At 39.5% G+C, this 20,372-nt stretch overlaps 1 protein-coding gene across 3 annotated transcripts in view; it reads right to left on the reverse strand.

The window, feature by feature from the left end:
• Positions 1–15,844, reverse strand: part of AGTPBP1 (ATP/GTP binding carboxypeptidase 1) — a 157,639-nt gene extending 141,795 nt beyond the window's left edge. Inside the window, exons 1-2 of one of the 3 annotated variants that reach the window (XM_044391131.3) lie at positions 15,720–15,837; positions 15,627–15,687 (exon numbers count right to left, since the gene is read on the reverse strand). In XM_044391131.3, coding sequence (XP_044247066.2) covers positions 15,627–15,687; positions 15,720–15,825 — 167 coding nt within the window. In that variant the 5' untranslated portion in view covers positions 15,826–15,837. Of the gene's footprint in view, positions 1–15,626 lie in introns of all 3 variants that reach the window. The other 2 variants (XM_026518752.4, XM_057305577.1) reach the window with 2 other exon arrangements.
• Between the last annotated feature and the right edge of the window lie 4,528 nt (positions 15,845–20,372).

Genomic DNA, 20,372 nt, shown 5'->3' on the forward strand with positions numbered 1-20,372 from the left:
CCGTAGGTAGGGCTGGTGCAGACCACAACAGGTACTGGTCCACTGTGGTTCTAAGCTAGTACATACAGCAAGACATTCCTGACCACCACAGTTTCCCGATTTTATTAATTTTTTTATAAAGTAAAAATTCAGTTTATTCATCTGTTTACGACACAGTACACAAGAGGCAAAGTGTTTCACATTACAGATTTTGTTTCCGACTCCTTGGAATGTTCATTTCTTTGGCCGATAGAAGAGACTAGACATGAGAGGCAGGCCATGCTTAGGCAACTGAAATAAAGATGAGGAGGGGGGCAATGCTAACATCATCCTCGCAGGGATGGGCACAAGGGGACTACTGGTCACAAGCTATTTTCTGGAACTATTAGCTAGAAACAAAGGACCACCACTCTTGGATACTCATGCCATCATGGGCCTCAGTCAACCCCACCACACAGGTACAGCAGCGCTTGCAGGGAGTTGCCTTTGGTGTCTTGCTGGATGCAGTCATACAAGAACCTGCCATCCTTTTTCTTGATCTCAGACCTAATTTTCAACATGTCCACTTCACTGTGAGAGATACCATGACTCTATTCAGGACTTCATCGGGGCACCTGGCTGGCTCAGTCAGTAGAGCCTGTGACTCCTGATCTCGGGGTCATGAGTTTGAGCCCCACACTGGGTGCAGAGATTACTTTAAAAAAAATTTTTTTAAGATTTAATCAGGACTTTGGGGCGCCTGGGTGGCACAGCGGTTAAGCGCCTGCCTTCGGCTCAGGGCGTGATCCCGGCGTTAGGGGATCGAGCGCCACATCAGGCTCCTCCGCTATGAGCCTGCTTCTTCCTCTCCCGCTCCCCCTGCTTGTGTTCCCTCTCTCGCTGGCTGTCTCTATCTCTGTCAAATAAATAAAATCTTTAAAAGAAAAAAAGATTTAATCAGGACTTTATCACGAGTCCCTTTGTCCTTCTCGGAGTCATACAGTTGGTCAGCAAAATTTAAGGGCTTGTTCTGAATGCACTGGATCAGGTTCAGGAAAGCATTTTCCAGGTTTCCTTTGACCTCCTCTTTGAGGCTCTCCAGCATGTCATAAAGATTCAGGAAAGGATTATTCAAAGTATCATTTATGTGCTCTGACCAAGTAAACACATTAAAAGCGAGAGTTTGGGACACATATTTTCAGATTAACCTAACTTTCTTTCTTTTGATAGGATTAATTAATTTGTAAAAGAACAAGTGAAAATGACAGTAAATCTTGACTTCTACAAGGTCTTGGAAAAGTTTTCTTACTGTATCTTCCAGACTCCAAGGTCCTTGAGTGTAAGGGATTAAGCCTCATTTGTCTTTGGGTCCCCCAATGCCTGGAACAGTTCTTAATAGTTTGCCAAAGTCTGTGCTCTAGATAAACAAATATATTAACTGAATGAAGGATGTAGAAATATGGCTCAGATGCTGGTGTAATTGAGTGGTTACTGGTTAGACAATCTTGCCTGTAAGATCCAGCCAATGGATCAATATCAAACTAGACAAATGAGAAGTTCAAACTGTGAAACAGGTAAAGGACAGTATCATTTTGGTTTTGAAAATGACATATTTGCATGGAATAATAGAGAAAATCTTTATTATTTCAGAAGGGAGTGTAAACTAGTATAGCTGTTGTAGAAAGCAATCAATATTCAGTGAAATTAAAAATGTGTTATACTTTATAACCCAACAATTTGACTCCTGAGTATGTATCTCAGAGATACTCTTCAGAGATCCTTAAGGAGACAGAAATGAGAATGTTTACCATAATTTTGTTTGTAACAAAGGACAGGAAACAATATAGGGGCAGTTCCTTAGACCTGGACAAGAGGGGCCTCTGCTCTGGACCCTGCGTTTAAAAGTCTTCATATATCACAAAGAAACAAAAAGTATATTTCTTGAAGTACATATGGGCACCTTGGTCACTGACTTGGTACTTAGGGCTAGCATGGTCTGACCTTAACCGTACATATTCTCAGTTGTAATTCCTGACTCTGTTCTTCCCTGTAGTTGGTCAAAATGTGGGCAATAGTGACCTCACCCACACCTTTGGTCTTGATGGCTATTTCAATGTTCAGAACATCACACTCAACATCAAAACTGGTGTACCCTCTGACCAACCTGTATGCACCTGTGGGTGTGGAGTGATCACCCTCCAGGCTGAGCTTGCAGAGAATTTCGTGAACAGTAGACATTTTGGAAGAGTTTGGGCCAGATGCCGAGAGCTGCAAGCATCCCCAGTTGTGAAGGCAACAGTTTCCTGATTTTAAAACATCAGTGTCGTTCTAGCAATGAAGATCTAGAAGCAATTTCACAGACAGGAGGTCTCTTAATCATAAAAGAGAAAATATCTCCCTTGGTTTCTCAGTTTTATGTAGGGATTTGGGAGATGTTGTTTACAGCTCAACCTAGAATCTCTTTCTTTAAATCTCCAAACAATTCTGTAAGCCACTTAAAACCTGTGCCAGATACTGATTTATTGCCCCTCATCTCCAAATTCACCCGTTTTGCCAGCTCTGTGAAAATGGATTTGTGTCCTTAAAATACGAATTTCTTTGCCAGCTGGCAAGCTATTAAACTTTGTCAAGAGGGCACTGGAAAGACATTGCAGAGGAAAAGGATTTTGCTTCCTGGCTCTAGGGTGTTCACCTGGCTGCAGCAGGCAAGGCTTCTCTAGGACCCATTCCTGCAACAAGGATGGCTTCTACAGCACCAGCCTCCTGTGGCACACGCAGCTTCTCCAACAGGAGTCTAAGCTGTTCTGTACCAGGGTGCCTCTGGTGAGACATCTTCCTATGAACAGCTTTCCCTGGTACCCTACATGGCGAACACCCAGCAAATTCCACTAGTGTCACACCACACCTACTTACCTTGACCTTGCCCCTTCCAATCTTGACCTTGCCCTTTCCAAGTCTCCAGTGAGGGTAGGGACCCTCTCTCTCTCAGCACTGGGGGTAATAACTGGTCTTCATATCAGCTATTCCTCTATTCTTTAGAGCTATCTTTACTTCTTGCTGATAAAGCCTTCAATTCTCTAATCCCTGTTACAGCCAATAAATTTTTACATTAATTTTTCCCTGTTAAATTACCACATGGTTTCTATTTCCTGATTTGACCCAGACTGATACATCCCAACAATTCTTTAAACTATTTAGTACCCTAAACTAAATAAACGCTCTCTGCTTAAGGTATCTAGAGTGAATTCTATTCTCTGCAACTCAGACTTCAATTTTCTTTTTCAATAAAGAATTTTGTGGGAAAAAAATCATATAATACCTTCAGAGATTAAATAAATCTATGATATCATTTTTTTTAAAAGATTTTGTTTATTTATTTAACAGAGATAGAGACAGCCAGCGAGAGAGGGAACACAAGAAGGGGGAGCGGGAGAGGAAGAAGCAGGCTCATAGCAGAGGAGCCTGATGTGGGGCTCGATCCCAGAACGCCGGGACCACACCCTGAGCCGAAGGCAGACGCCCAACCGCTGTGCCACCCAGACGTCCCTATGATATCATTTTTTTAATTAGTAAGTGATACTAATTATGCATAGCCAGGGTTAAGAACAGCTTCTGATGATTATATTCCTAGGTCAGCCTATTAAATACTTTAATTGTAATATTAACTCCAACTTAGAATACTATTATTCCTGTTATGCTTAACCACTATTTAAAAACGTAGTCTGCAATGAGATACCACTTCACACCCACTAGAATGGCTATAATAAAAAAAAAATACAGACAATAATAAGAGATAGCAAGGATGTGAGAAACTAGAACCCTCACACATTGCTGATGGGAATGTAAGATGGTACAGCTGCTTTGAAAACAATCTGGAAGTTCCTCAAAAGGTTAAACATAAAGTGACCATGTGACTCAGCTATTCCACTTCTAAGTATATACCCAAAGAAATTAAAACTTATATCCACACAAAAATTTGTACACAAATGTTCATAGCAACATTACTCATAACCAAAAAGTGGGAATATGTCCCACCCAAATGTCCACCAACCAATGAATGGATAAATAAAATGTGGCATAGCCACACAATGGAATATTATTTAGTGATAAAAAGAAACAAAGTACTAATATGTGCTACATGAATGAACTTTGAAAATATTACGCTAAGTAAAAGAAGCCAATCATGAAAGACCACATCATTATGATTCCATTTATATGAAATATCCAGAATAGGTAAATCTACACAGACAGAAAGATTAATGGTTACCTAGGACTAGAAGAGAATGGGATGGGAGAGAGGGGACACATTAAAAGATGTGGAGTCTCTTTTGGGGGCAATAAAAATGTTCTAAAATTGACTGTGGTTATGGTTGTGATGTGTGAAGCAAAGGCAGAAAGAAATGTAGATAAAATTAAATGTCCTTATAACCTGCAGCCTATTAACAAATACTTGGGATAGGCAGATTATAACATTCCTCCAAGATCCTCTGAGTCTTCTTTAGCATATGAAAGTCCTTTTGTGACTTCCCTTATCTTTACTTCCCCCCCCCACCCCCAAGATATATAATCAGTTGCTCCTCCCAATCCCCCCAGTGCATCAGGGAGCCGAAGCACATTCTGCCCATGGGTCCTGTCCCCGTGCTTTAATAAAAACCACCATTTTGCACCAAAGACATCTCAAGAATTCTTTCTCAGATGTCAGCTCCAGACCCCACCAACACCAACATTCTAAAAACTAAATCAGTTGCATAACTCTGAATAGCAAAGGACACTGAATTGCATATTGTAAAGTGAAAATTGTACATTTTGTAAGTTATATATCAACAAAGCTGTTTAAAAAAAAAAAAAAACTTAGTCTCTGCCAGAACCTTCTAATTCAACCCATCCTCAAATTAGGGTCAGGGGCTTACATCCTCTGTAGTTCAGCACCTGATTCCCATGATAAAATATAATATCCTTTTACACAAAACCAAAACTACTGACCCACCTGGGTCTTTAGGAAATGTATTCTAAGTTATTCATCCAGCAGAGATTTAAAAAACAAAAAACAAAAAATCTGCTGTGCTGTACATAAAAATCCACAGTATACTTTTCCCTAAGTGGGAGAAAGTATATGAGTTGACTTTTATATATTTAAAGATGGCTTGAACTAGAATTAAATGTGGGAATTAGACCTTAGCAGAAAATCATACAAGCAAGATCAACTTGCTTAACCTAGCCCACACATAAGGAAAACCAAGCAATTTTACATACCCTAGGCTCAAGGAAAGTAAAAATGTTGGATTTTCTGATTTTTTTTTTAGATTCTCCTGATCTTTTGCTCTCAACTAAAGCTAGTTCCAGAGCCCGGGGAATCAAAATTGAAGGGCTAAGCTTTCACTGGCTTAACCCTAAAATCAAGATCAGCAGCCAAGTAAGTATGCATACACACACAAAGGCATTAAACATCATACATGTAAGCTGTCCTAATTTTCATTCCACATACAAGCCATGAAAGAAATTCTGACACACACCCTAAAATTAAGGTTGTATATTCTAAATATGTAAATACTTCAAATATACATGGTTTTTAATTTATTTCAAATCAAACTGCTAAAAAAAAAAAAGAAAGAAAAATGCAAAGAAAAATACACTATTCACACCCTAAAGTACAACCTCAATCTTTTAAATACAATCTGAGAAATATGATTCCCTTCTGACTTGCCTTGTTTAAACAACTTGGTCCTATTCCCATTCAACCAGAATAAGCTCATTATTGTACTTTCATCTGTTCACAACTGGGCCCCCCTACAAGACATCATTAGGCAAAAAGCTTCCACTGTTTAAAAACTTTGGGGAAACATTGCTCTAGTCAACAATGATTACCTTTGCCATTAAAAATTAGACATTGTTCTTGCTGGAGTGGATATGGACAACTCAGGAAAGACTGCAGTTAAAGAAGATCTGGGTAGTTGGTTCTACTCTGGGTCATTGGGAAACAAGTACATTGAAAAAGCATCATCTTTTGTCAGCTTTCTCTAATTGTTTCATGATCTGAAAAGAAGAAATCACTTCTCAAGAACGTAAGGAAGCTAGTATTCCCCCACAACAGTCGTGTCAATGTGATGGAAAACTGTAAATCCTGATTACTGAATAAAAAAATCCGAAAGAATATGACCGTATCCTTAGTAACATTACTGAAGAAAAAGTGAGAAACTTTAAGGGAAGGAGGTAAATAATATCTGTTGTCTAAGTAAGAGGAGTAACATTCCCAGCAAAAGGCATATAAAGATTATTTCCATTTAAATTAAGAGAGAAGTATCTATGTTGGACATAGCCTGCATATACTAATCTATACATTCATAAACATTAACCTACTCTAAATTACTATTACTAAGGTATACATTTTCATCCAGTTACCTTATTCATATGCCATTCAATGATTATAGCTCTTACACAACCAAGCATTGCGGCAAACACAGAACCCCATGCACCCAAAATCCACATAAAATTTTTGACTCCCCCCAAATTTAACTATCAATAGCCTAGTATTGACCAGAAATCTTAACAATGATGTAAACAGTCAATTAACACATATTTCGTGTTATATGTATTATATGCTGGATCCTTATAATACAGTAAGCTAAAGAAAAGAAAATATTAAAATTATAAAGAACAAAAAATATGTTGACAGTACTGTACTTATCAAAAAAAAATCTGCCAATAAGCAGACTCACACAGTTCAAACCTATGTTGCTTAAGGGCCAACTGTAGTTTATGAATGTTTTAGCCCAATCTGCAAACAGGAAAATTTATTTCACTTACATTATTGTCATTAATTTTACCAAAAAACTGTGGGTAAGAGTAAACCTATAAAGGTTATACCTTTTAACTTTCTTCATCACACATCCTCATTAAAAATACAAGTTTGGATAGTTCACACACTATCCTATAAAGATGTTTCAGCACTTACAGAAGGTCTAATTTGCTATGGGATATTTCAATTATACTACAAATAAAAAGGTTTTACTGTTGGGGGAGTAGAATCACACCACACTTCAATCTAACTAAATAATAACAACTTATTTAATATAACACTTCCCTCAACTCAGATTCCAACTATTCTCAGACCTAAACAAATGCCAAAATTCCTAAGTCTATATAGGTGATATTTGAAATTAAAATTCTTGCCTTGAAACACACATTTTCCTTGCCTCTAACCTATGATTGACCCATTAAAATGGTTTGTTTTGTTTGTTTTTTAAGGAAAGTATCACAGCCAACCTCAGCTCCAACAAAAATCAAAATATACAAGATATGAGAGACTCAAAAAGTCACAAGGCATATAAAAAAACAAATAGCAAAATGACAAAAGTTCCTCCTTACCAGTAATTACTTTAAATATAAATGGATTAAAACTTCCAATGAAAAGGCAGAGGATGGCAGAATGGATTTAAAAAACATAATCCAGGGGCACCTGGGTGGCTCAGTCAGTTAAGTGTCTGCCTTCAGCTCAGGTCATGATCTCAGGGTCCTGGGATCGAGCCCCACATAGGGCTCCTTGCTCAGCGAGAAGCCGCCTTCTCCCTTTCCCACTCCCCCTGCTTGTGTTCCCTCTCTCGCTGTCTCTCTCTCTGTCAAATAAATAAATAAAATAAAATAAAAACTTCTATCTTGTTAAAAAAAAATAAAATAAAATAAATAAAAAACATAATCCAACAATATGCTCTCTACAAGAACTCATTTAGATATAAAGGCACAAATAGGTTGAAAGTAAAAAAATAGAAAAAAGATATTCCATGCAAATAGTAACCAAAAGCTATATGGGGTAGCTTTACTAACATCAGACAAAATAGACTTTAAATGGAAAAAGATTACAAGAGACAAAGAAGGACACTAACTATTAATAAAAGATTATATAACAATTATAAACAACCACATACCTAATAACAGACCATCAAAATACAATAAGCAAAAACTGACAGAATTAAAGGCAAAAATAGACAGTTCTACAGTAATTGTTGGAGACTTCAATACCCACTGTCAGTAATGGATAGAACAATCAGACATAAGATAAATAAGGAAATAGTGGACTTGAACAACACTATAAACCAACTAGAGATAACAGACTTATATAAAATACTACCTAACAACAGAATATGTATGTTCTTCTCAAATGCACATGGGAAATTCTCCAGGATAGGCCACCTTTTAGGCCACAAATTAGGTCTCAACAGATTTTAAAAGATAGATATTATACAAAGTATCTTCTCCAACCACAACAGGATGAAGTTAGATATAAATAAGAGAAGGAAAACTGGAAAATCCACAGATTTGTGGAAATTAAACAACACACTCCTTAACAACCAATAGGTCAAAGAAAAGATCAAGGGAAATGAGACAAATGAAAACAAAACACAGCAAAATTTATGGGATGCAGAGAAAGCAGTGCTAGGAGGAAAGTTATAGCTATAAACACTTACATTAAAAAAGTAAATTTTAGAAAGGGGGGAGTGTACCTGGGTGGCTCAGTCAGTTAATAAGCACCTGCCTTCAGCTCTGGTCATGATTCCAGGGTGCTGGAATGGAGCCCTGCATCAGGCTCCCTGCTCAGCGGGTACCTGCTTCTCCCTCCCTCTCTGCCCCTGCCCCATTCATTCTTGCTTTCTCTCTCCTCTCTCTCGCTCTCTATCATAAATAAATTTTAAAAATAAATAAAGATCTCAAATCAACAACCTAACTTTACAAATTAAGGAACTAGAAAAAGAGAAAACACAAAGCTAGCAGAAGGAAGAAAATAATGACTAGAGCAGAGATAAATAAAATGGAGAATAGAAAAATAATAAGAGAAAATAAAAAAAAAATTGGTTCTTTAGAAAGATTAATGAAATTAACAAACCTTTATTAAACTTAAGAAAAAACAAAGAAGACTCAGATCATTAAAGTCAGGAAAGCAAGTGAAAACATTACTATTGATTTTACAGAAATACAAAGGATTTTAAGTGAAGAGTATGAAAAATTGTGCACCAACAAACTGAGTAACCTAAATGAAATTGACAAATTCCTAGGAAACAAACTTACCAAAATTAAACAAAAAGAAACAGAAAATCTGAAGATTCATAACTATTGAGATTAGATGAGTAATAAAAAACTTCCCAACAAAGCCCCAGATTTGATTGTTTCACTAGTGAACAAAACATTTAAGGAACATCAATCCTCAAATTCTTCCAAAAAACTGAAGAGAATACTCCCTAATTCTATGAGGCCAGCACTGCCCTGATACCAAAGCCAAACAAAGACATTACAAGAAAACTACAGATCAATATCCTTTATGAACACTGATGTACAAATCCTCAACAAAATAGCAGCAAACCAAATTCAGCAGCACAAATGCAAATCAAAACCACAATGTGATACCTACCACCACACACCCATTAGAATGACTCCACACACCCCCCCCAAAAAAAAGACCAATCACACAGAAAACAAGTGTTTACAAGGATGTGGAGAAATTGGAACCCTCATACACTGTTGGTGTCAATGTAAAATGGTGCAGCTGCTATGGAAACAGTAGAGTTGTGACTCAAGAACTTAAAAACAGAATTACCATATGACCAAGCAATTCCACTTTGGAATATATACCCAAAAGAACTGAAAGCAGGGCCTCAAAGAAGTATTTGTACACCCATGTACAAAGCAGCATTATTCACAATGGCCAAAGGTTGCTGAAGCAACCCAACGGTACACTGACAGATGATGTGGTATATACAAACAGTGGAATATTATTCAGCCCTAAAGAAGGAAATTCTGATGAATCCTGAAGACAGTGCCAAATGAAACAGCCAGTCACAAAAGGGCAAATACTATATGATTCTACTCATAAGAGGTACTTAAAGCAGTCAAATTCATAGAGAAAGAAAATAGAATGGTGGTTGCCTGGGGCTACAGGAAGAAGGAAATGAGGAGTTATTATTTAATGGGTACAAAGTTTCAGTTTTGCAAGACAAAAAAAATCTGAAGATGGATGGTGTGACGGTTGCACAACAATGTGAATGTACTTAATGCCAATAAACTATATACTTAAAAACGGTTTAAATGGTAATTTTTGTATTATATATATATATATATATCCATAATTTTAAAAGTAAATTTTTTAAAAATCAAAATATGAACCAAAAATATGAATATAAATCAGTATGTTAAGAATTGGGAAAAACAAGTCTCAAATGAAAACACAAATTCAAATTGATGAGATGGAATTAACAAATGAAAAAGACATTCTCAACAGGCAAAGAAAAAAACCCAGAACTCTAGAGTTGTAGGAAGCTTCAAAGATCACCTGGGAGTCAAATTCTCTTACTTTGCAATTAGGAGAAGCTCATCAGGAGGTTTGCTGTCTTGCATATCCATTACCACTTCTACCTACATGCAACTAGAAACTGTGCCACAATAAATTAATAAATCTGGAGAATTCTTGTCAAAAGTAGTATTCTTTTCAATTTATTAAACTCATTATATGTGGCAGTGTTCACATTTTTATTACCATTATTCTATCATAAATCCTTCATAAACCTTATTACTTTTATTCCCCATGTTACCTATACCCTTATAATCTTCATAATCTTAAACCATTTTCCCCCTAAGGTAGGATGTGAGGCAAGGACAGCAAGTGCTGGGTACCTCTCCTTAGGATGGTTCATCCTCAGCATGAATTAGGTAAGAAATGAACAGAGATTAAGAAGGGAAGCTAAGATGCTTATTTTAGCTTAAGAGCTCGGTATCAGTTGAGCTTTCCACACGGTGTCTTCACTATTTGTCTAATATACAACCCCCCATATTAGATTTGAACATCTGTGTGGATATGTACTCCCAAATTGTTTTGTTTTTAGATAGTATAATTTCAGATTACTAATACTATAGTTCCCCAGTATCAGCACCTGACTAAAACCCTTAAGAAACCTCAACTTTCTGTGAATAACCTTTATTGGGCTTAAATTAAAAAAAAAAAAATTAAGAAGGCCTTTACTGGGGCCCAAAAGTCTGAAGCAAAAACAGACTAGTGATTGTCACTACCACTTCCTTTCCTTATCAAAGTTTGGTAGGAATCAGCTGATTTATACCAGAAATCCTCAAAATGTGGTCCATGGTCCCCTTGGGTCCTGACACCTTTCTAGGGGGTCCACAGGTCAAAACTATTTTCATAACACTAAAATATCATTAACCTTTTTAAATGTATTAACATTTATACTAATGGTACAAAAGCCATGATGTGTAACATTTCTGGCATCTTGGAACAACTTATGCTACTGGCACCAAGCTACGCTATTAGTCATTATATTTTTCACCATCAAGTACCAGTAGCTATTGGGGGGGGAGCCTTTTTCATTTAAGAATGTCCTTTAAGGGGGGCCTGGGTGGCTCAGTCGGTTAAGCATCTGCCTTCGGTTCAGGTCATGATCCCAGGGTCCTGGGACCAAGCCCTGCATCCGGCTCCCTGCTTGGCAGGGCATCTGCTTCTCTCTCTCCCTCTGCCCCTCCCCATGCTCGTGCTCTGTCTTCGCTTGCTCTCTCTCTCAAATAAATAAAATCTTTCAAAAAGCAGAGTAAAGACTAATTTTACTAAATCTCAGCCCTTGAATATACATCTTTTTTAAATATTCTATGTGACAAAATGGTAAGTACACATGAAGCATTTCTGGCCACATACTGAATTACAATAGTTGATGGCTGTCTTAAGGTAAAGTACTTGTGTGACTGAACTGAGGTCTTACACTAGCCTCTTCTTTTTCATGAAACACCATTTTTACTTGAAAGAATGACTTCGGTTATTCAGACTTAGGTATTTTGGCAGAGGTTATCTCAGAGATGAACAAAATCTGCTTGTCACTTCTAGGAAACAACTGGCAATCATATTTCTTGCCAATGATAAAATATGAGCTTTCAAGCAAAAATCAGATTTCTGGAAAACTCACACCTACCATCAATCATGTCATGACCTGGACAGCTTCCCAATAATTTGTTTCTGATAGGATAAGTGGTGATATTAACAAATGTGATTTTTTAATAACATATGAAATGTGTCAACATGTGAAAGATCTGCATAACTGAACCAATACTTAGAAAGGACCATGGCATGATGTTACAAATTCAGGCATAGTTATCTAAGATCCATTCAATGTTCAGACTAACGGATTTTAATATAACATTATGAAAAAAGTCCACTGATATGATCTCAGATTACACGCTGCAAATACCTAAAAAACCAACACATGTGAGCTGTGATATAGTACCAAAGAAGAAAATCCATTACTATCTGAAAAGACTATTAAGCCTTTTCTATGCATTAGCTATGTAAGGCTGGATTTCTCCTTCTATATACTTCAAACCCAAAAACATATTGCAACAGACTAAAGCAGGAGCAGATAGAAGAATCCAGATGTTTCTATTAAACCAGACATTAGAGAAAAATGTAAAACAAAGCCACTCTTCTCATTGCCATATTCCTTTTGAAAAATACTTATTTTTCAATAAAAAAGCTTATATTAACATACTGTCATATTTAAGTGAATTAATAAAAGTTATATATCCCTTTTTAATTTATAATATAATAACTACAGACATAATCCACAAAAGCTCTTTGGGGTGCTCGATAATTCTTAAGAAAGTAAAAAGGTCCTGAAATCAAAAGCTTGAAAACAACTGATTTAAAGAACTCAGTACTAATATCAGATCCCTGCAAATGAAGGACAACAGTAAGTACATAAAATCAATAATTAAAAAAAAAAAACTTTCCTAGAAAAATTACACAAAAGCTAAAAAGGAATACAATGTCTAATCAAAACTAACCTCACTCTCTAACACCGATAAAGAAGAAAACAAAAGAACGCATAGATGAAAGTGATTTTGTATGTCCTGGAAACATCATGCAATATCTTGATCAGATAAACCCATATATACCTATTAATAGTTTGATAGATAGTATTTTTGATAGCAGCACATGACAGTCAAAGAAACTCGCAATCGCAAACTCAAAAACAGGTGATTAAAATAGCAGTCACCACCACTATGAGGGAGACAATCCAAGATTCTGTCAGAAGGGACAAACAGGGATACTTCAGCACCTCTCCAGCAGCATCGTAGGGCACCCAGCTCAGGGTCTAGCTGTTCTATTTAAAACTAAATTACATGCTTCCACAGCAGGATAGTGAGACTAAGCTCTCATTTAGTCCCAAAGGAGCAAATGGGTCACAGTGGAATTATTCTACAGAAATAATGCTCCATCAGCCTAAAGTCCCTCTTCAGCTTTCTGGATCCCTTGGAAGAGTGAGGAAAAGCAGTAGCAGTAATATTTACTGAACGATTACTTCGTGCCAGGCACTGTGGGCTAAGCATTTTATGTGTATTAACTCATTTAATATTCAAGATCTTAAGGGTATAACTATTATTACCCCCATTTTTGGAATTGAGAAAACTGAAGCATAAAGAGGATAAATAACTTGCCTCAAGCAAAGCCAGGATTCAAACCCAGCCAGGCTGGCTATGAAGACCAACTCCCTAGCCATTACAGTACAAAGGCACAGTAACTAAGAATAATATATAAAATTTCAAATTTCATGTCCACTCTAAACAACTTCTGTCATTCACATCAAGACCCATTGCCTAAGGGAGGCTCCCAGCTTGCAGAGAGCCCTCTGACAGTTTCATCCATTACTACTGATAGTAGTTCAACTTCCAGGTACTGAGCGATCTTAAGCAAGAGTACATTTTCGAAGGTGAATACTATGGAGATTTATTGAAAACTCCAAAATTTAGAATCTAATACAAATTAGGTAATTTCAAAAGTCTTGAATCTCTTTTCCCTCTGCCATTGGAGATAAAAACCATTACTATACAGGAGTCTAGCTAAACTGTTCCAAAGAGAATAATAATACCTCAATTCAAGTCAAAGGGAAAAGCTTTATAAAAATTGCCTCTACAAAAGCTTAAATTACATTAAAACACTTAAATGTTTTGCAGTGTTGGTTAATAACAAGAGGAACTGTAAGTCTACACCCTTGATTTCAAAGCTCGGAGTGAGATTGCAGTTCTAAGTGTAGAAGCAATTAATTCAAGGCAGAGTTTTGAGGTCATTAAAAATGAATCTGTAACTTGGTTGTAGAATCTAACTCAAGAGAGGTGGAATGGGAAACTAAAGAAGTCATATTACAACAAGAAAATAAGGAGTAGATAAGACATGGCTATCTCACAGCAATTACAGGGCTAATGACAGAAATTACAGGAAATGCTTCTAGATCTCCCAGGGTTTTGTTTGTTTTTGATTAGTATTTGGCACACGTTTTGAAATAGGTACCATTTAAAGTGCCTTAAATAAACTACTACTTTTTAGCGTACTGAACTGAAAACATTCCGCTACGCTATTACAAAAATAGCTTTCTAGTTTTCTCAGGAAAAAAAGACAATTTATAAGAAGAATTCAGAGGTTACTAAAGAAAGTGATAACTCGATTTACATAAAGATTACAACAGGGACATAAAAGGTAAGTGAAAATGAGTGATCAAGAAGACCGTTCACGTCCTTTCTCACTGCAAATTGTCGTGCATCAAAATTAAACACTGCTACAATTTTCAACACCTGATAAAAACAAAACACCCACAAGGAATTAATATTGCCAAAAAAAAAAAAAATCCGCTAAGTGTTAACAATGCATTAGGTCATCAGCAGTGCTGGATCTTCAAGCACTGAACTGAGCAAGCTATATTAAAACAAGAAACGATCTTTAAATTATCAACATTCACATCGATTATGCTAAGATGTATAAAAACTCCATTCTATAATGGGTAAATGCCCAGGAAACCAATCGATTCAAAACTGCACTGATACTTATAAGAGGCTTAAGCGACACAAGCGGGAAACAACAACCGTAGAGCCAGACAAGCCTCTGCGTTGGGGTTGCAGGAGTCCTTGAATACTTGCAATTAAGAGCCTGCAACTCAGGAAGAAAGGCTGTAAGGAAACTCTGCACTGTCATCTAGGGCCATCTGATTCAGGTTCAAATCAAACCCAAAGGCGACAAGTTGTAAACAGAGAACACACTTCAGGCCAAACCACCCCCTGAAAAGAAGCAAACGTAGCCACCGCCTATATCACATCACAGCAACACCACCAGAAAGCTAGGCGCGCTAGGGTGTGGGTGCCGGGTGGGTGCCGGGGTGGGTGGAGATGCAGGGCGCGCGCCCGCCCCCGGCCCGCCGCCCCTCAGCTCTGCTCCGCGCTGCACCGCGGCGACCGGCGCTCTCAGCCCCACAGAAAGGGCAGGGCACGGGGGCCGCTTCTGCCCGAAAACTGCGTCGGGGACCCTCCGCCGGGGATTGAGGCGGGGGCCCCCGAACGTCCGCGGTTGGAGGCGGGGTGGGGCGTTTTCCAGAAACCAGCCAAAGCCCCAAACCATCAGGGGTTTCCCTCCAGCTCCGGTCCACTCGCCCCGAGAGACACGCGTTACACAACCTGTCAGGTGAGGGGCGGCGGGGGTCCCAGGACGCAGACAGCGGCGGGCCCAGGGTCGCTCCTCCCCGCTTCTCCCGCCCCCGGGAAGCCGAGGCCGGGGGAGAGCAGAGAGGCGGCGGGCAAGCGGGCAAGCCGCAGCGGAGGGGCGGCCGGCCCGGACGCGCGGCCGGCAGCGGGGCGCTCACCGGCTCAGGACGGGGCGCTGGCAGGGACTGGGCAGTGCCGCAGCACCCGGCTGGGCGTCGGCTGCGCCAGCAGCTGCTCTCTGGAAGAACGGCGGACTCCTCGCCGCCCGCCGCCCGGTGTTTTCATACAAACCCCGGTGGCAGGCAAGGCGGAGGCGGCAGAGGCGGCGGAGGCGGCGGCGGCGGAACCTGCCCGCATCCCGGGCAACGTCAGCGCGGCGCCCCGCCCACCGCACGCCCGGGGCCAGCGGGCTAGCGCGCGCTGGGCAGCAGGGGGGGCGGAGCGCGCGTGCGCGCGTGCCGTCTGGGCAAGCGCTGGGGGGAGGGCGGGGTACGCGCGGGCCTGAGCTGGGATGGGACTTGGGGAGCGCGCGTGGGCAAGGAGGGAGCGTGCGCAGGAAGGAGGGTGGGGCGCGCGCTCCGGCGTTAGGTGCTGTGGGGCGGGGAAGGCGCGGCAGAGGTCGGGGGAGGAGGATTGCACGCGTCGCCGGCCCTGTGCCTGCGGCGGGCGTCCAACCGAACCGAAGCGGTTCGCGGGCGGCTCCCCACTCTGCAATTCACCTTCGTGTATGGTCCCAATTAGAGCCTCCCGCCTTTTCCCCGAAGTAAGCCGGCGCCCACCCCCACTACCATCGATCACCCCCCTCTTAGGAGCCTGTTAGCTGCACTGGTGGAACGCTTCTTAATTCCTCCACGTGGCACCAGGGTCGCATCAGCCCCTGGGGACCACGGTGAAGCTCAGCCTCTTCCTGACCTCGAGGAAAGTCCATAAGAAGAAGCTGGAAAGCAGTTACCACAGCTGGGCTCCCAGAACACAAGGAAATTGCACCTTATAGCAAAACCTCAATAAATTAGATGCCTAGAGCTACGGAGAAGAAAAAAACCGTGCTGATTTATTTTTTGCTTTGTCCTAATGTGCCTACATATAGTTACGAAAATTGTAATGGTAAATTGGCCACTGAAGGCGAAGACAGTGTTTTTTTAATCAGAGCCTAAGTAATGTATCAGAGAGACTGAATACTGATACACCCCCTTCTGTTCTGACTGCACATAAAGACATTATAAAAGATTCTTTTTTTAAAAAAAAGATTTTATTTATTTATTCGACAGAGATAGAGACAGCCAGCGAGAGAGGGAACACAAGCAGGGGGAGTGGGAGAGGAAGAAGCAGGCTCCTAGTGAAGGAGCCTGATGTGGGGCTCGATTCCTTAACGCCGGGATCACGCCCTGAGCCGAAGGCAGACGCTTAACCGCTGTGCCACCCAGGCGCCCCTGTAAAAGATTCTTAATAAATACTCGACATTTATTTTTTTCCAAGATCATGGATCATGTTTGCTGGCTGTTTATACCAGCTGCAACGGAATGTAAAATTATTACAACCAGATAGAGAAATAAATTGAGAGCTGTGAGATTTTTGTTTTGTTTTCTTATCATCCTGTTTAAACGAAATTAAAGAGATGTGAAGGCAGTTTACAAGGTAATCCGAGGTGCACCACATGTGCTTCTGGCAGTTTGCCCTTGGCGGATGGCTTGACTAGGATAAACAAGGGACTGCCTTTTCATAAATGCCATAATTTCCCTGTGAGCACCAAAAGGTAGATTACAGTATTTTAAGTAATTTTAAAACAAGGACCACCCCAAACCACCTAGTCTAAAGAGCATATCTGACAACACCTAGTTACCTAAGAATATTTAACATTTTACAGAAATTAACTATATAATATACATAAAACTTTATTCAAAGAGTATCCACCTTAATGGATCAACCTGCAATATATAAAGATATAGACATAACTGTGAATGTGTGTGTATATAGAATTTGAATTCCACATTAACAAAGCATTGTTAGTGTGGTTTGATGGCCAGGCGGACCTAGTAGATTAAACCATACAACTAGGGAAAAAGCAGAGCCACTCCCTGTCTGTCACTCTTTTCCACTATTTTATACAGTTCCCTCAACACAACTTGTTATGATGCATAAAACTAAATACAAATAATGGTGTGATATAGATTGGAGTCTGATCATATAATAATATTCATTTAACTCCAATTCCTCAAATCAGTCTAGCCAGTGCCTTGTAGGAATTCAAAAACTGTTTGTTTGTTTGTTTGTTTGTTTTAACTCTGGACTATTCAGACAAAGAAAGATGAACAGTGGAACCCAGCTGTCTCTTTCTCCTCTTTTGCTGGTTTCCCTGCCTTCATCCGACTCTTGATTTTGGTTCAGGTCATGATCTCTGGGTTGTGAGAGTGAGCCCTGCATCAGACTCTGCACTGGGTGTGGCACCTGCTTAATATTCTCTCTCCCTGTCCTTCTGCCCCTCTTCCCACATTCCCTCTCAAAAAAAAAAAAAAAAAAAGAATAACATATAAAATGCAACAAACATTATAACAAAACTATATAGCCATAAGGTTTAGAACAGCAGCCACAGACCCTCTCAGAGGCATACAGCCATTTCCACCTGAAACATACTCAGTCCTCTGAAGTGCTGGGATTCAACATCATACAACAATGCTCAGTTTATTGAACACCTCGTGTGCCAGACCAAGACTGAAATCTTCCGAGGAGGTAAGCAAATGATAGCACTCAACAAAATACCTAACAGCTGCCCTGTGTGAAATTAAAAGGTATGATATATCCATAGATGAATGGGCAAAGATGTGGTATAAAGAAGATGTGAGGGGCACCTAGGTGGCTCAGTCCATTAAGCATCTGACTCTTGGTTTTGGCTCAGGTCGTGATCTCAGGGCCTTGGGGTGGGACTGAGCCCTGCGTTGGGCTCCACACTCAGTGCAGAATCTGCTTAAGATTCTCTCTCCTTCTCCCTCTGCCCCTCTGCCCCCTTCTCTCTCTCTCTCTAAAATAAATAAACTTTTTTTAAAAAGTGATAGATGATGGAATATTATTCAGCCATTAAAAAAATAAATGAAATCTTGCTACTTGCAACAACATGGATGGACATAGGGGGTATTATGCTAAGACAAGACAAAGACCCATACCATATGATTTCACTTGTGTGTGGAGTCTAAAAAACAAAACGAATGAACAAACAACAATAACCACAAAAAGATTCTTTTTTTTTTTAAGATTATTTATTTATTTATTTATTTGACAGAGAGAGACAGCCAGCAAGAGAGGAAACACAAGCAGGAGGAGTGGGAGAGGGAGAAGCAGGCTCCCAGCAGAGGAGCCTGACATGGGGCTCGATCCCAGAACGCCGGGATCATGCAACCAGACCTTCAGCTCAGGTCATGATCCCAGAGTCTGGGGATTGAACCTGCTCAGTCAGGATCCCTGCTTAGCAGAGACTCTGTTTCTCCCTCTCCCTCTTTCTCTCCCCCCTGCTCCTGACTCCCCACCAGGAAGATTAGAATTACTTAAACCAGCTGCAGCATAAGATCTCTGGAGAAGGTATGTGCTAACTTGCTCAGAGGCACAAAGTGGAAGGATCAGTTCAGATACCGACCAAGACTCAGAATGACTACAAGAAAAACACCTTTTGGTGAAGGTTCGAGGATTTGGGATGGTTTTCAGATGAGAATCCACAAGTGACTCATTGATCTGTACAACGATATGAAACTAGAAATAAATCACAAGGAAAAGATGGTTAAAAATACAAACGCATAGAGACTAAACAACATGATAGAAAACAACCAATGGATCGACAACTCAGCCAAAGGAGAAATTTAAAAAAATACATAGAGACAAATGAAAATGAAAACACAACAGCCCAAAATCTTTGGGACACTAGCAAAAGCAGTTCTAAGAAGGAAGTATATAGTAATATAGGCCTATGCCAAGAAACAAGAAAAAGCTCAAATAAAAAAATCTAACCCTACACCTAAAGGAACTAGAAAAAGAGAACAAAGCCCAAGGTGAGTAGAAGAGAGGAAATCATAAAGATCAGAGCAGAAATAAATATCACAGAGACTGAAAAAACAATAGAGAAAAGCAATGAAACCAAGAGCTGCTTCTTTGAAAAATAAACAAAATTGACAAACCCTTAGCCAGACACATTAAGGCAAAAGCAGAAAGGACCTAAATAAATACAATCAGAAACAAGAGAAGAGAAGTAACAACTGACCCCACAGTCATACAAATGATTATACGAAAATACTATAAAAAATTATATGCCAACAAACTGGACAACCTAGAAGAAATGGATAAATTCCTATAAACATATAACCTCCCAAAACTGAATCAGGAAGAAATAAAAATCTGAACAGACCAATTATAAGGAACAAAACTGAGTAAGCGATCCAAAAACTGCAAAAAAATGAAACTCCAGGACCAGATGAATTGTCAGTGGAATTCTACCAGATATTTAAGTAAGAGTTAATACCTATTCTTCTCAAGCTATTCCAAAAAATAGAAGAGGAAGGAAAGCTTCCAAATACATTGTATGAGGTTAGCACTACCCTGATATGAAAATCAAAGACACCACAAAAAAAGAAAACTATAGGCCAATATCCCTGATAAACATAGATGCAAAAATCCTCACCAAAATATTAGCAAACCACATACAACAATACATTAAAAAGACCATTCCCCATGATCAGGTGGAATTTATTCTCATTCTAAAAGGATGATTCAATATTCACAAATCAGTCAATGTCATACACCACATCAACAAAACAAAGGATAAAAATCATTGATCATCTCAATAGATGCAAAAAAGTATTTGACAAAATTCAAAAATATCCGTTCATGATAAAACTCTCAAAATGGAGTTAAAAGGAACTTAC

This window comes from Ursus arctos, unplaced genomic scaffold (assembly GCF_023065955.2).
Source record: "Ursus arctos isolate Adak ecotype North America unplaced genomic scaffold, UrsArc2.0 scaffold_33, whole genome shotgun sequence".
Classification (NCBI taxonomy): Eukaryota; Metazoa; Chordata; class Mammalia; order Carnivora; family Ursidae; genus Ursus; species Ursus arctos.